This window comes from Lipotes vexillifer, unplaced genomic scaffold (genome assembly GCF_000442215.2).
Source record: "Lipotes vexillifer unplaced genomic scaffold, Lipotes_vexillifer_v1.1 scaffold863, whole genome shotgun sequence".
In the NCBI taxonomy this organism is placed as follows: Eukaryota; Metazoa; Chordata; class Mammalia; order Artiodactyla; family Lipotidae; genus Lipotes; species Lipotes vexillifer.
Genome location: NW_006788168.1, coordinates 1103596 through 1119545, shown reverse-complemented (window position 1 = coordinate 1119545; position 15950 = coordinate 1103596). Strand labels below are relative to the sequence as shown.

The following is a 15950-nucleotide window of genomic DNA, read 5'->3' as shown; positions in this document are numbered from 1 at the left end:
TACCGAAAAAAAAAAAAAAAAAAAAAATAGAGTACTAACACCTCTGTCACAGAATTTATGTTTGAATTAGATCTTACAAAGAACATAAAGTACTTAATATAGTGCCAGGCACATGAGTGCTCAATAAATGGTCATTATTATTATTATTTTGACCCTTGCAGATAAGCCCAGCTTCTAACAAAAAATTCATTCTAATTCCTTGAAGAGGATTCACTCTTCTTTATTGATTTTTTTCTGTTCTTTTAGTTTCTAATTTACCTCCTTGAAACTCATGCTTTACTACTCTGTACCAAAATCTGTACAGAGCACTTTAAAATGAGAACTGACTCTATTTCAAACACGTGTATGAGTAGAAGACATAGCACTGGAAAGGTGATAAGACTATAGGAAATTCGTTGGAGTTAATTACAGCAGGCAATTAGAGAAGTCTCTGATACCAGGAAGGTTAATATTCTGAAGTGAGAGACATCTGGTTTGTGTGTGTGTGTGCGCGTGTGTGTGTTTTTCCTGTCTTCCCATTACAAATTCATGAAAACTGTCTTTGTTAACCAGTGGGTTTAGAAATTTTCATAAAAAGATTCCATCCACTGGATGAAATGGACTTCTTAAAATAGAAGAGAGCTCATTTCTGAGGACCCCTCATTGCACCTTTATTTTATGAGGTTGTAAAAACAGATGCTTGCTTGCTTATTTATATAATTGGGTGATTTGTAATGGGAGCGGTCTCTCTCATTAGTGCTCCCCTATAAACTATTTCCGTGCCATTTTTAGAATAAAATTTAGCTACCACTCGACTCCAATTCTGATTTGGTTCAAAGACTCTTTTCAAAAAGGCATGCTTTTACTTATGTAGATTTAGCAGATGGCGTAATTGTAAACTCAGGGTTGCAGAACTAGAAGTCTCTTGGCAACATCCCGCTGTTTATCCTTTGTATACAAAGCATAGAAACCAAACTGCAACTCAGAGTCACTGAAAGACTATCTCATTCGTGGCTATGGTTCAGCTTCATAATTATTGCACAGAACCTGTATAATTGTACCCGAGTGTGTAAGTGTTGTTACAACAAAATAGTAGTACATAGCAGCACAAAGACTTTTTGTTATGTTAATATTCGACCTGCTAAGTAAATAGTATATTATGTTGTTGTGTATCCTCTGTAAGAACATTAAGGATTTGAAGTTCAAAGGATTATAAAGATTTGTAGTAGAAACAGATATTTAGGTACAAGTGTTGAGACTAAGAGTTAATTAGCATGATTTATAAGGCATGTATTTAGCATTTGATTGATAAAATCTTCGTGCTTAAATTTCTTTTTTCTTTTCTTCTTTTTTCTTTTCCTTTGGAAGACCTAGTGATCAGTGGATTAATCCATAAACCCCAACCCTTAGAGAATCGAGAGCAACAAAAGTCATCAGACATCCTAGAGGAGTTAATTGTTCAAGGAATAATACAAAGCCACAGCAAAGTATTTAGAAATGGAGAATCATATGATGTCACGGCAAGTAATTTTGTAATTAACAGTAGCTTATAGTTAAAATAGCAACAGAATATGACTGATCACGAGTTATTTTTTCCACCAATATGCATCTTAGTGTCACAGTACAGATTACGGCATTTATCTAAGCCACTTTCTCCTCCCATAAACTCCCTCACCCCTCTGCACACCATCCTTCTATACAGATTCAGGAATTGCCTGATTGTTAATGATTAATGAATCCAATGCAACATATCTTGGGTTTTACCAAATGTGAGACATGATAAGCCCCATTGAATAAAATGCCTTCATTCTTTCAGCAGTTTTTATTAGACATTGCCTATGTACTAGGCATGTGAATATAAAACTGAACCTTGACTTATCCAATAAGAAAATAGGCCTAAATGTCAAAGCTAAAATAGATACATGTATACATTTATATACACACCCTGAGGTCAACCATGAGGTAATAAATACAATGATAAAAATTGTTATACCCTTAATTTTCTTTGTTGATTCATCTTGACTGATCTATCATTGTTTTTCTGTAGTGTGAGCATTATTTGTAGCCTGATTTTAACTTGTCGTGGCCAAAGTCTTGAGTTCTTGACTTTTTAATAACTTCTTTGTAAACCTGTGAAGACGATGGCAGATTTGCTGTTGTTTTGTTTAGTTCTCATTGGTTTGGGTTTCTTTTTAAGCCACTGTTTGCCAGCAGCACCAGTAATCCTAAAGCATAGACAGAGGAAGGAAGATAAAAAGAAGAAATAACACAGAAAAGAGGCCTAAGGGAAAATGAATAGGAAAGAAAAGAAAGAAACAGAAGTGATGGAAATTGAGACCAGAAATTATATCAAAGGCACCTTAGTGGTGGCCAGTCCCCTGTGTTTTAGGGAAAACAATCAATAGGGAATAGAAAGATTCATTAGTGAAATCAAGTTTGCACCTAGACCAAGTCACTTAGTGTTTCAATAAAGGTAATTTCCTTCTCTGTGTGTGGGACCTGCTGAGAACTCATAAATAAAAGCCAAAGTGGCATTTTCTTTTGAAGAAGGAAAAATATACTGCAGAAAGTATTTGGCAAGGAAAGAAGTTTGTTAAGCCTTATGAATGATATTATCAGGCTGCTAATATTAAGAGGAACTGGGGGGAAGGGGAAGGTAAAAATGGACCACATAATGGAAAAACTGATGCCAACATAATGACAATTTACATTTGCACAAGGCTAGCTATCAGGATGCAAGGTATTTTCAAGTACCTTATCTTACTTCAAAGTACTAAAAAATGATGCATCTTTAATATGGAAAGGACAAGGAGAGATTTTTTTTCTTGCTGTAGGTGAATCGCTGGGGGTCAGAAAATAAAAGGTGGGTCAAAAAGAAAAGACAGGAACTTCCCTGGTGGCGCAGTGGTTAAGAATCTGCCTGCCAATGCAGGGGACACGGGTTCAATCCCTGTTTCAGGAAGATCCCACATACCTCAGAGCAACTAAGCCCGTGCGCCACAACTACTGAGCCTGCACTTTAGAGCCCGTGAGCCACAACTGCTGAATCTGCGCATCTAGAGCCTGTGCTCCACAACAAGAGAAGCCACTGCAATGAGAAGCCTGCGCAACGCAACAAAGGGTAGCCCCCACTCGCCGCAACAAGAGAAAGCCCGTGTGCAGCAACGAAGACCCTATGCAGCCAAATAAATAAATAAATAAATTTATTTAAAAAAAAAGAAAACACAGGAGTCTCAAGCCTCTTAGATAGCTTCATCCACCGGAGGGTAGAGAGCAGAAGCAAGAAGAACTACAGTCCTACAGCCTGTGGAATAAAAACCACATTCACAGAAAGATAGACAAGATGAAAAGGCAGAGGGGTATGTACCAGATGAAGGAACAAGATACAACCCCAGAAAAACAACTAAATGAAGTGGAGATAGGCAGCCTTCCAGAAAAAGAATTCAGAATAATGATAGTGAATATGATCCAGGACCTCAGGAAAAGAAAGCAGGCAAAGATCAAGAAGATGCAAGAAATGTTTAACAAAGACCTAGAAGAATTAAAGAACAAACAAACAGAGATGAACAATACAATAACTGAAATGAAAACTACACTAGAAGGAATCAATAGCAGAATAACTGAGACAGAAGAACAGATAAGTGACAGAATAAGAACAGAATGGTGGAATTCACTGCTGTGAAACAGAATAAAGAAAAAAGAATGAAAAGAAGATAGCCTAAGAGACCTCTGGGACAACACAGCCTAAGAGACCTCTGGGACAACATTAAATGCAACAACATTCACATTATAGGGGTCCCAGAAGGAGAAGAGAGAGAGAAAGGACCGAGAAAATATTTGAAGAGATTATAGTCGAAAACTTCCCTCACATGGGAAAGGAAATAGCCACCCAAGTCCAGGAAGCGCAGAGAGTCCCATAAACCCAAGGAGAAACATGCTGAGACACATAGTAATCAACTTGGCAAAAATTAAAGAAAAATTATTGAAAGCTGCAAGGGAAATATGACAACATACAAGGGAACTCCCATAAGGTTAACAGTTGATTTCTCAGCACAAACTCTACAAGTCAGAAGGGAGTGGCATGACATATTTAAGGTGATGAAAGGGAAGAACCTACAACCAAGATCACTCTACCCAGCAAGGATCTCATTCACATTTGATGGAGAAATCAAAAGGTTTACAGACAAGCAAAAGTTAAGAGAATTCAGCACCAACAAACCAGCTCTACAACGAATGCTAAAGGAACTTCTCTAAGTGGGAAACACAGGAGAAGAAAAGGACCTACAAAAACAAACCCAAAACAATTAAGAAAATGGTCATAGGAACATACATATTGATAATTACCTTAAACGTGAATGGATTAAATGCTCCAACCAAAAGACACAGGCTTGCTGAGTGGATACAAAAACAAGACCCATCTGTATGCTGTCTACAAGAGACCCACTTCAGACCTAGGGACACATACAGACTGAAAGTGAGGGGTTGGAAAAAGATATTCCATGCAAATGGAAATCAAAAGAAAGCTGGAGTAGCAATACTCATATCAGATAAAATAGACTTTAAAATAAAGAATGTTACAAGAGACAAGGAAGGACAGTACATAATGATCAAGGGATCAATCCAAGAAGAAGATGTGACAGTTATAAACATATATGCACCCAACGTAGGGGCACCTCAATACATAAGGCAACTACTAACAGCTTTAAAAGAGGAAATCGACAGTAACACACTAATAGTGGGGGACTTTAACATCTCACTTACACCAATGGACAGATAACCCAAACAGAAAATTAATAAGGAAGTACAAGCTTTAAATGACACAATAGAGCAGATAGATTTAATAGATATTTATAGGACATTCCATCCAAAAACAGCAGATTATACTTTCGTCTAGGTGTGCACGGAACATTCTCCAGGATAGATCACATCTTGGGTCACAAATCAAACCTCAGTAAATTTAAGAAAATTGGAATCATATCAAGCATCTTTTCTGACCACAATGGTATGAGATTAGAAATCAATTACAGGGATAAAAATGTAAAAAACACAAACACATGGAGGCTAAACAATACGTTACTAAATAACCAAGAGATCACTGAAGAAATCAAAGAGGAAATCAAAAAATACCTAGAGACAAATGACCATGAAAACATGACAATCCAAAACCTATGGGATGCAGCAAAAGGAGTTCTAAGAAGGAAGTTTATAGCTATAAAAGCCTACCTCAAGAAACAAGAAAAATCTCAAATAAACAATCTAACTTTACACCTAAAGGAACTAGAGAAAGAACAACAAACAAAACCCAAAGTTAGCAGAAGGAAAGAAATCATAAAGATCAGAGCAGAAATAAATGAAATAGAAACAAAGAAAACAATAGCAAAGATCAATAAAACTAAAAGCTGGTTCTTTGAGAAGATAAAAAAAATTGATAAACCATTAGCCAGACTCATCAAGAAAAAGAGGGAGAGGACTCAAATCAATAAAATTAGAAATGAAAAAGGAGAAGTTACAACAGACACCACAGAAATACAAAGCATCCTAAGAGACTACTACAAGCAACTCTATGCCAATAAAATGGAGAACCTGGAAGAAATGGACAAGTTCTTAGAAAGAGATAACCTTCCAAGACTGAACCAGGAAGAAATAGAAAATATGAACAGACCAATCACAAGTAATGAAATTGAAACTGTGATTAAAAATCTTCCAACAAACAGAAGTCCAGGACCAGATGGCTTCACAGGTGAATTCTACCAAACATTTAGGGAAGAGCTAATGCCCATCCTTCTCAAACTCTTCCAAAAAATTGCAGAGGCAGGGACACTCCCAAACTCATTCTGTGAGGCTGCCATCACCCTGATACCAAAACCAAAGATACTACAAAAAAAGAAAATTACAGACCAATATCACTATAAATATAGATGCAAAAATCCTCAACAAAATACTAGCAAACATAATCCAACAACACATTAAAAGGATTATACACCATGATCAAGTGGGATTTATCCCAGGGATGCAAGTATTCTTCAATATACGCCTATCAATCAATGTGATTCACCATATTAACAAATTGAAGAATAAAAACCATATGATCATCTCAATAGATGCAGAAAAAGCTTTTGACAAAATTCAACACCTGTTTATGATAAAAACTCTCCAGAAAGTGGGCATAGAGGGAACCTACCGCAACATAATAAAGGCCATATATGACAAAGGCACAGCAAACATCATTCTCAATGGTGAAAAACTGAAAGCATTTCCTCTAAGGTCAGGAACAAGACAAGGATGTCCGCGCTCACCACTATTATTCAACATAGTTTTGGAAGTCCTAGCCACAGCAATCAGAGAAGAAAAAGAAATAAAAGGAATACAAATTGGAACAGAAGAAGTAAAACTGTCACTGTTTGCAGATGACAGGATAGTATACATAGAGAATCCTAAAGATGCCAGCAGAAAACTACTAGAGCTAATCAATGAATTTGGTAAAGTTGCAGGATACAAAATTAATGCACAGCAATCTCTTGCCTTCCTATACACTAACGATGAAAAACCTGAAAGAGAAATTAAGGAAACACTCCCCTTTACCATTGCAACAAGAAGAATAAAGTACCTAGGAATAAACCTACCTAGGGAGGTAAAAGACCTGTAGTCAGAAAACTGTAAGACACTGATGAAAGAAATTAAAGATGATACAAATGGATGGAGAGATATACCATGTTCTTGGATTGGAAGAATCAATATTCTGAAAGTGACTATACTAGCAATCTACAAGCAATCTACAGATTCAGTGCAATCCCTATCAAATTACCAATGGCATTTTTTACAGAACCAGAACAAAGAAATCTTAAAATTTGTATGGAGACACAAAAGACCCAAAATAGCCAAAGCAGCCTTGAGGGAAAAAAACGGAGCTGGAGGGATCAGACTCCCTGACTTCAGACTATACTACAAAGCTACAGTAATCAAGACAGTATGGTACTGGCACAAAAACAGAAATATATATTAATGGAACAGGATGGAAAGCTTAGAGATAAACCCACGCACCTATGGTCAACTAATCTATGACAAAGGAGGCAAGGATATAGAATGGATAAAAGACAGTCTCTTCAATAAGTGGTGCTGGGAAAACTGGGCAGCTACATGTAAAAGAATGAAATTAGAACACTCCCTAACACCATACACAAAAATAAACTCAAAATAGATTAGAGACCTAAATGTAAGACTGGACACTATAAATCTCTTAGAGGAAAACATAGGAAGAACACTCTTTGACATAAATCACAGCAAGATCTTTTTTGATCCACCTCCTAGAGTAATGGAAATAAAAACAAAAATAAACAAATGGGACCTAATGAAACTTAAAAGCTTTTGCAAAGCAAAGGAAACTATGAACAAGACAAAAAGACAACCCTCAGAATAGGAGAAGATATTTGCAAACAAATCAGTGGACAAAGGATTAATCTCCAAAATATATAAACAGCTCATGCAGCTCAATATTAAAAAAACTACCCAATCCAAAAATGGGCAGAAGACCTAAATAGACATTTCTCCAATGAAGACATACAGATGGCCAAGAATCACATGAAAAGCTGCTCAACATCACTAATTATTAGAGAAATGCAAATCAAAACTACAATGAGGTATCACCTCACACCATTTAGAATGGGCATCATCTGAAAATCTGCAGACAAGAAATGCTGGAGAGGGTGTGGAGCAAAGGGAACCCTCTTGCACTGTTGGTGGGAATGTAAATTGCTACAGCCACTATGGAGAACAGTATGAAGGTTCCTTAAAAAACCAAAAATAGAATTACCATATGACCCAGGAATCCCACTGCTGGGCATATACCCAGAGAAAACCATAATTCAAAAAGACACATGTGGGGCTTCCCTGGTGACGCAGTGGTTGAGAGTCCACCTGCCGATGCAGGAGACACGGGTTCGTGCCCTGGTCCAGGAAGATCCCACATGCCGCAGAGCGGCTGGGCCCGTGAGCCATGGCCACTGAGCCTGTGCATCCGGAGCCTGTGCTCCGCAATGGGAGAGGCCACAACAGTGAGAGGCCCGCGTACCGAAAAAAAAAAAAAAAAAGACACATGTGCCCCAATATTCATTGCAGCACTATTTAGAATAGCCAGGTCATGGAAGCAACCTAAATGCCCATCGACAGACGAATGGATAAAGAAGGTGTGATACATATATATGATGGAATATTATTCAGCCATAAAAAGGAATGAAATTGAGTTATTTGTAGAGACTTGGATGAATCTAGAGACTGTCATACAGAGCGAAGTAAGTCAAAAAGAGAAAAACAAATATCATATATTAACGCATATATGTGGAACCTAGAAAAATGGTACAGATGAACTGGTTTGCAGAGCAGAAATTGAGACACGGATGTAGAGAACAAATGTATCGACACCAACGGGGGAAGCGGCGGGGGTGGGGGATGTGTGATGAATTGGGAGATTGGGCTTGACGTGTATACACTGATGTGTATAAAATGATGACTAATAAGAACCTGCTGTATAAAATAATAAATACAATAAAATTCAAAAAAAAAAAGACAGGAGAGCCATCTGGAGGAGGATGGATTGTAGGAACATACAGTAGCTAAGCAAGCCTTCTGAAGAGAGATGCTGTGGACCCTTGATGCTCATGTCAGTGGGAGTAACATTAAAACATTTTTCAGTGATTCCAGTGCCAGAGATGAATGACTTCAGACTCGGACCTTGCAAGGGCACCAGCAAGGTTAATTAATATAAGCTACATTGTGAAGGAAACGTATCTATTAAGAAATGAAAACTACAGGCTTGACTTTCAGTAACATTATTAAGAGAGCCAAAGATGAAGACTGTGCTCGTATTCGTATTACGTAGAAATAGAATGGTTGTCAGGGGCGTAGGTGGAGTGTTCTCAAAAGGATTTAAATGTGACAGGACTGCAAAGGTAGGCAAGAATAACATAGTTATTTATTTCTTTTTTTTTGCTTTGGAATTGGGCCAAGATGGCCAACAAAAGCCAGAATTGCAACAGGCCGGAGCTGTAATGCACAGCTGTGCATTTTATTGCCTAGTGCAGTCCTTAACCTGTACATTTGCATCACCCAGGAAACTTTCAAAACTCCTGGGACCAATGGCTTGGGGTGAGCCCAGAATGTGGTGCTTTTGAAAGCTCCCAGGTGATTCCAGTGGGCAGCCCAGGCTGAGAACCACTGCCGTGAAGTTTCAATAGAAATGTCCACCAAGCTCTCAAATCCATTATCAAGCTGGGAAGGGTTAAAGCTTTCGAAACTGAAATCCCCCATTCACTGTGAAAGAGAGTCCTAAAATATTCCTGAAAATAGAACATGTGTTCACTATAGGACTAAGATGATACCCAGGAAGCGTATGGAAATGAAGAGATATAATTGCTCAGTGTCACAGGTAAAGTCTCTTTCAATCCAGGTGTAGCTGAGAACATGTGTGTCAGACCCCAGATGTCTTGGATATTCGGGGGAAAGTTCTGAGGCCAATACAAAAAGATGAGAATGAATATTGAAGGATTGAAAATGAAAATATTATGAGACAGTTAATACTTTTAACTAAGAAACAAAGAGCCAATGGAAACAAAAAGGGGATAGTCAAAAAAAGGGATGTTAGTGTCAGCAGATACTACAATACGATGAATCCAATCAGACATGTGAACACCATTTCTTCATTCATTTAAGAAAAACTTTAAGTGAAATATTATGAGAAAAAAACAGAACAATAAAAGTGAGAATACTTAAAAACAAGGCTCCTTATGTAGACCAATATTATATATAAATACAAGGGAATTTTAGACATAGATCTGTCCCTGTCTTAGCCAGGTTGTTATCTTTAATTCAGTTATCATTTAGAGTGAAATATAATAAAGGATGCTGAAAAGGGGACTCCCCTATGAGCTAGCCTCTTCGTATAAATCCACAGCAGTATCTGTGTCCACAGGGCCCCCTATCGTCTTTTTTCTTAATTTTTTTCATCATCTGCTTTTTAGCCAGTACTACAGCCATTCCATAGCCCCTCTGGGTAACCTGCCTGCAAGCACATTCGCGCTCTTAGATGTTAAGCTCACTCAGAAAGAATTATAATGATATATAAGTAATACGATGTTAAGAAGCTAAATTATCAGACTAAGTGAATCTTCCAGTATATTTTAAAACATTCTACTGAGACTCCAGTGGCTGTATTATAAATGTATATTAGTTTTATATACATATGTAAATACATGTATGGATTGGTACAGATCTCTTTAAAGAGATGGGAGTGGCTCTCATTTATCCACATAGGTATTATCCACTTTAGGTGTTTTTCATCCAAACTCATTTCTCCCGTTCTGGGTTTCCCTACTCAAGACTCTCAATCCTCTATTAGAGATGGGAGTGGCTCTCATTTATCCACATAGGTATTATCCACTTTAGGTGTTTTTCATCCAATCTCTTTCCTCCCGTTCTGGGTTCCCCTACACAAGACTCTCAATCCTCTATTGATCCCTTCTGTCTCTAGTCCAAGTTGATTCCTTTTTCCAGGCAACCTCTGTCCTTGATAACTTTCAGTGCAGTTAGGGAGTTTGTTGACAATGTATCAGGGTCTGTAACATTATTTGCTGAACCTCATGGGGAGTCATTTAATGAGGAGGAAGTTGACCAGGGTAAAGACAAAAGAATGGCAGTTAACGCTCAGAGTGACCATCTTAGGAGGTCTTGACATTGGCAGAGCAGGAGTGACAGATCTGTTGTGAGAAACTTTGGCTTATTCTATACACAAGACTCCTATTAAGAGAACATAGCCAGGGTAGGTTTATCTGTCGGTCAATAATTAATTAGGAAAGCTCTGAGGAAGACACAGCAGATGCAAGAAGTAAGGTATACAAGCAGGTTGGCTAGAAACGAGATCCCCTTCTTATCACAGCATCTTTGGTTCCATCCCCTGCTGGTGTTCTTAAAGAGAGTAATTGAACTAGTAACTTCTATAGGTAAGTTAATTTTTTTTTTAGAGTTTCTATGGGTAGTACCTCTCTACGTATAATGTGATCATATAATGCTATCATTTTTTAAGTGCCAACAATTGGTAACTCCTGACTTTATAAAATCCAGTGGTAAAGAATACAGATAGCTTTCCTCAGGTCTTTCAGTGCTTTTCTTTAAAGTGTCAAACTCAAGAAAGGACAAGGGCTGCACAGGTAGGATTAACTCCCACAAGGGAAAGGAAGTACATGATTTCTTATGCATCATTTTGGGATAAAGCCACAGGAAGAGGTCAGCCAAACCAGAAAGCCCAAGCTCTCTTGAAACTGTCGATCTCATGATTTAAATCAAGGCTCAGACTCCTGTGTAAGCCTGATGGAGCCTTGCTTTATTGGATCTTAGATGACTATTCCATTCTCTGTTAGCCGTCTATGAGTGAACTTCCCCAAAAAACTGTTTCATCCTAATTTCACAGTATCTCTAGTTGAGCCTCCATAGCAAGCATGTCCCGTCTTTTCAGCAGATGGCTTTTGTCAGCAGGGAGCCTAAAAGCCAATTGTCGTAAAAAATAACACAAGGATGGGGGAGGGGGAACTTGCTTTGACAAACATCTCCCAGTTTTCCTGTAGTGAAAAATTTCTCATCACATAAAAGTGTCTGCAACTGAACCGGAACTTTAATAAATGTTTATCCTTTAGAAGGATTCTTTCCAAGGATCATAGATTTTAAAGCTGGAAGGAACCCTAGCCATCCCCAGCAAATTGCAGAGGAGCGTATATGGTATAATTTGGAGAAAAGTGAGTCCAAAGAGAAATGCTTTGTGTCAGGTCACACAGTGGGTATTAGCAGTAGACCCGGGGTTAGACAGAGCCCAGGCCTCCTGCCTGCTGGCCCCTGTGATTCTGAGTCTCATTTCTCCCCTTCAGAGGCAACTGTATTTGGTTGTGATTCTGTGTGCTGTCATTGAAAAAAGTCACTGCTTTCACTGAATAAGTAATTACCATTTATTGAGTGGCTACTGTATACTTTCCTCTTTATTTATTTTTTTCATTTCAAACAAGCTTTTATTTTCAGTGTGAACAATACTGTTATCTCTAAAAGGTAAGAGTAAAGTCAGATGTCAGTTAATATCATTTTGGGGTGTTGAACTTTGAAACAAAATTGGTATTTTGGGCTAATGAAAACTAGAATATCCATGAAGAGCAAATGCGTCTTTTCTTTTGCTGTCCATTTCTTTTATGCCTTCCAACTGTATTCTCCAGTGCTGCCCTCTGCTGAGACCGTATCCATTTTAAGTCCTTCTTCTGGTTTTTCATTTCCATCCTCGTCATCAGCGTTTTCGTATTGATATTCACTCTCTTCTTTAGAACCATATGGACTTTGGGATCATAAGTTGGCGGAAAAAATATCCCAGTTTAAAATCAGCAGCAGAATCTAGTACGCTGCCCTCAGGAGGATCGTTCCCCTCTTCCTCTTGGTCCACATAATTCTCATCCTCTCCCTCATCTCTCCTTCTCCTTGTCCAACTCTCTCCTCCTCTTCTTTTGCCTCTTCCCACTCTCCTACCGGCTGTACATCCCAGCACTCCTTGACTATGGGCTGGGCGCCCTCCTGCCCACCCTCCTTTGCCCGAAGAGTTCGCACTACCACCTGGAAATCCCTAGGGGCTGCGTCTTGGCCGACCCTGGTACGCCATTCGGCAGGCACCACTCCTCCCCTGACTGATCCAGGGTCGTGGCCCATCCCACTACCTGCTCTCTTCTGACCACTGGTGGCTGGGCCTCGCTTCTCTGTGCCAGACGTGGCAGGAGAGATGCACCAGTCAGTGCCTCAACCAGAGAAGTGATCTGGCTGCTAGACCAAGTTGGCAAAGATTTTCCTCTTTTTTTTTCTAAAAAAAATCCTGTGAAATAAAACCTATTTTATAAATGAGGAAGGGAAGGCTTACAGAGTTTAAGAATTCATGCAAAGCCACACCATGACCAAGCCAGGATTCAAACCCAGGGCTGTATGTGTCTGGATCTGGTACCCTTTCCTGCTATGCTGACCTGTCTGTCTTTGTGTGATTTACTTTCTCAGTAACTACAGTATTGCAATCTGAAGAGACAGTCTTTTCGATATGACAATGGATATCAATAGCTCCTTTGTCTTTAAAAGTCTTTAGAGAAATTATCTAGAACAATACAGGAGTACCTAGTTGGAGATATTGCAGGTTCGGTTCCAGGCCACTGCAATAAAGCAAATATCACAATAAATCGAGTCACACGAATTTTTTGGTTTCCCAGGGCATATAGTAGTTATGTGTACACTATAGTGTAGCCTGTTAAGTGTCCAATAGTATTATGTCTAATAAAACTGTTCAGATCTTAATTTAAAAATACTTATATTGCTAAAAAATGCTAACCATCATCTGAGCCTTCATCGAGTCGTTATCGGTTTGCAATAGTAGCATCAAAGATCACTGATCACCATAACAAATATAATAATAATGAAAAATTTTGAAATACTGCAAGAATTACCAAAATGTGACACAGAGACATAAAGTGAGCAAACACTGTTGGAAAAATGGTGCCAACCTGCGACTTGGTCGACGCAGGGTTGCCACAGATCTTCAATTTGTAAAAAAATAAAAACAAAACCAAAATACCTGTGGAGCAAATTAAGTGAAGCATAATAAAATGAGGTCTGCCTGTTTTGGTTCATTTTATAATGAAGGCTTGGTGTTCATTAAGACAGTTTTAATAACTCTTTATATATACTTTATATACTGACCTGGAAAGATGTCCATGTTAAATTAAATGAAGAAAGTAAATAGCAAAACAGTGTATATAGTATAATCCTATTGATTGGTTGAACATGACAGATGCACTGTTGATATATGTGTATATAGATATATGTGCAAAGAGAATGTCTGGAAGGACACACACCAAACTCTTTAAAATGGTTCATGCTGATGAGTGGGATTGGGGGCCAGCTGGTTAAACAGAGAATTAGGGGACCATTTCTGTATCATTTTAATTTTTTTATAACCAAGGTATATTATTTTAAAAAACCAATTTTTAAAAAATTAAACTTTATAAACCCTTTACAACAATTTAACCTTTTTTAATAACTAGAAATTATAATCAGAGTCATTATCACTGCTCTAAACATATAAAGGGTAGTCAATCAGGGGATAGTATGGGTTTTTTTGTATTGTCATGAAAACATTTGTAAAGTACTGACAGCAAAGACCAGTGTTAATTCTCTCTTTCACCAGACCAAAAGTCCTAAAATTAATCTCGACCCCAAATGAAAGTCATTTGTAGCTTATGGAATATTATAAAATCATGGGGTTTAACTTTTTACCTTGAACTACAAATGCATCATTCATTCGCCACCTTTTCCCATCTTGTATTTGTTCTCCAGGTTTTTTTTTTACTTCTCAAGAGCCCTCCTCCATCACTGCATGTTTCTTTCATGTTTTTTGATAATAGCCTGTTTTTTCCTAGACATCTAATAGATATTTTTTCTTTAGGAATTAGTTCTATTGTTACCAGGCATAAAGTATTTAGGGATGAGTTCAGTTGTTACCAGTTTTCACGTAATTGTTTTTACAAATCTATCCAAAAATCTGTTTAGATTTTTAGGACTAAAACCTTAAACAATGTTTATTCTCTCTCTCTTTTCTTTCTCCTCTGCCAATAAATACATTTGTTTCTACATTTTAAAAAGTGTCTTTCTGCACATAAGCATGACTGAGAAGCTGCTGAGAAAGCCACCAGCCAGGCTGAAAAAACTTAAAATCAAAAAGGAAATAAAAGATTTCCTGATGAAGGACATAGAAGAGAACATGCAGGCAGTGGAGGAGTGCAGGAAGGTAGCCCAGGTCTCTTGTGAGGGGCGCTGCCTCTGAAATGCGCACATCCTCTCCAGTCGCCAGCTTTAAGACAGATTGCGTGGATTGTATTAATTCTTTTAGTGATCTCTCTGCTTCCTATGCTGTATGTTTAGTTTTTTTAAGTTCTCTTTGTGTGGTGAAGAAATGCAGCACTATCCTGAAGTTGGTTGAATTACAGTTTCATCCCTGTAGCCTAAGGAAGCAATATCCACTTCTGAGAATTAAGTATGGTGTTTTTTTCCTATTAAAAAAAGAGAAACTTCAGTTGGGGCCAGGGGTGGCAGGAGGTCCCAGGTGGAGGATGGGAGATGAGAGGAGGCCGTGCAGACCCTCAGACAACTTGTGCATCATTTACACACACGTGGTGCCCATAAACCCTCTGTCTGCCCTTCTGCCGGAACCAGCCTTCACAGCTCTGGTCTGACAGCCTTTACTTCGGTGTCTCTACTTGGCTTCTCAGAGAGCAAGGACAGACCATAGCCCTGTGAGGGTATGTCGGGAGGGTGTCTGGAGGGTTTGGGGTGGGGGCTGGCGGCTGGCTCTGTCTTCAACAGTAATTACTCAACCTCTGCTTGTCGAATGATTGCATAATGAAATAGGGAAGCCAGGAATGTTCATTACAGGCAGTAGTAATGAGAACTTGGAGAAAAGTCACTCGGACTCGTTTTCACTCTTTAATACTGCTTTTCAGACTAAAGAAGAAGAAATAAGACAAAGGCTGCGGAGTGACCGACTTCTGCCATCGTTCAGATTCAGCTGAAGCGGGTGGGAAGGAGGCTCCGTTTGCCGAAGGACTTAAAACCGTGAGTTGTGCTGCGTTTGAACCCTCTGACCTGCCGGATGGAAAGCTGTTGAAATGATAGAATGATAGAAACTACAGGTACGAAGGTATCGGGGTCGTGGAGTCAGACATGTCTTACAACCAAGCAGATGACGTATTCTAATGAGCCGTTTTATGTGAATTTCGTGAAAAGGCATCCTTTCCCCCAGGTGTGACTTTCTTAGTATGTCTGGTGTTTTCTTTGACTGTCTGACCCCTCACCCACTGGGATGTGCCTTGGGTTTAGGAATGATTGTGAGAGCTGCCTGGGCTGGAGCTTAGCTGAGT

General features: G+C 38.7%; 1 protein-coding gene across 1 annotated transcript in view; it reads left to right on the top strand.

Moving 5' to 3' along the window:
• The window catches only part of STMND1 (stathmin domain containing 1), a 37473-nt gene extending 21771 nt beyond the window's left edge, over positions 1-15702 (top strand). Inside the window, 4 exon segments of the mRNA XM_007472200.1 lie at positions 1348-1498; positions 14689-14821; positions 15534-15586; positions 15588-15702. Coding sequence (XP_007472262.1) covers positions 1348-1498; positions 14689-14821; positions 15534-15586; positions 15588-15702 — 452 coding nt within the window.
• The last annotated feature ends 248 nt before the right edge of the window (positions 15703-15950 follow it).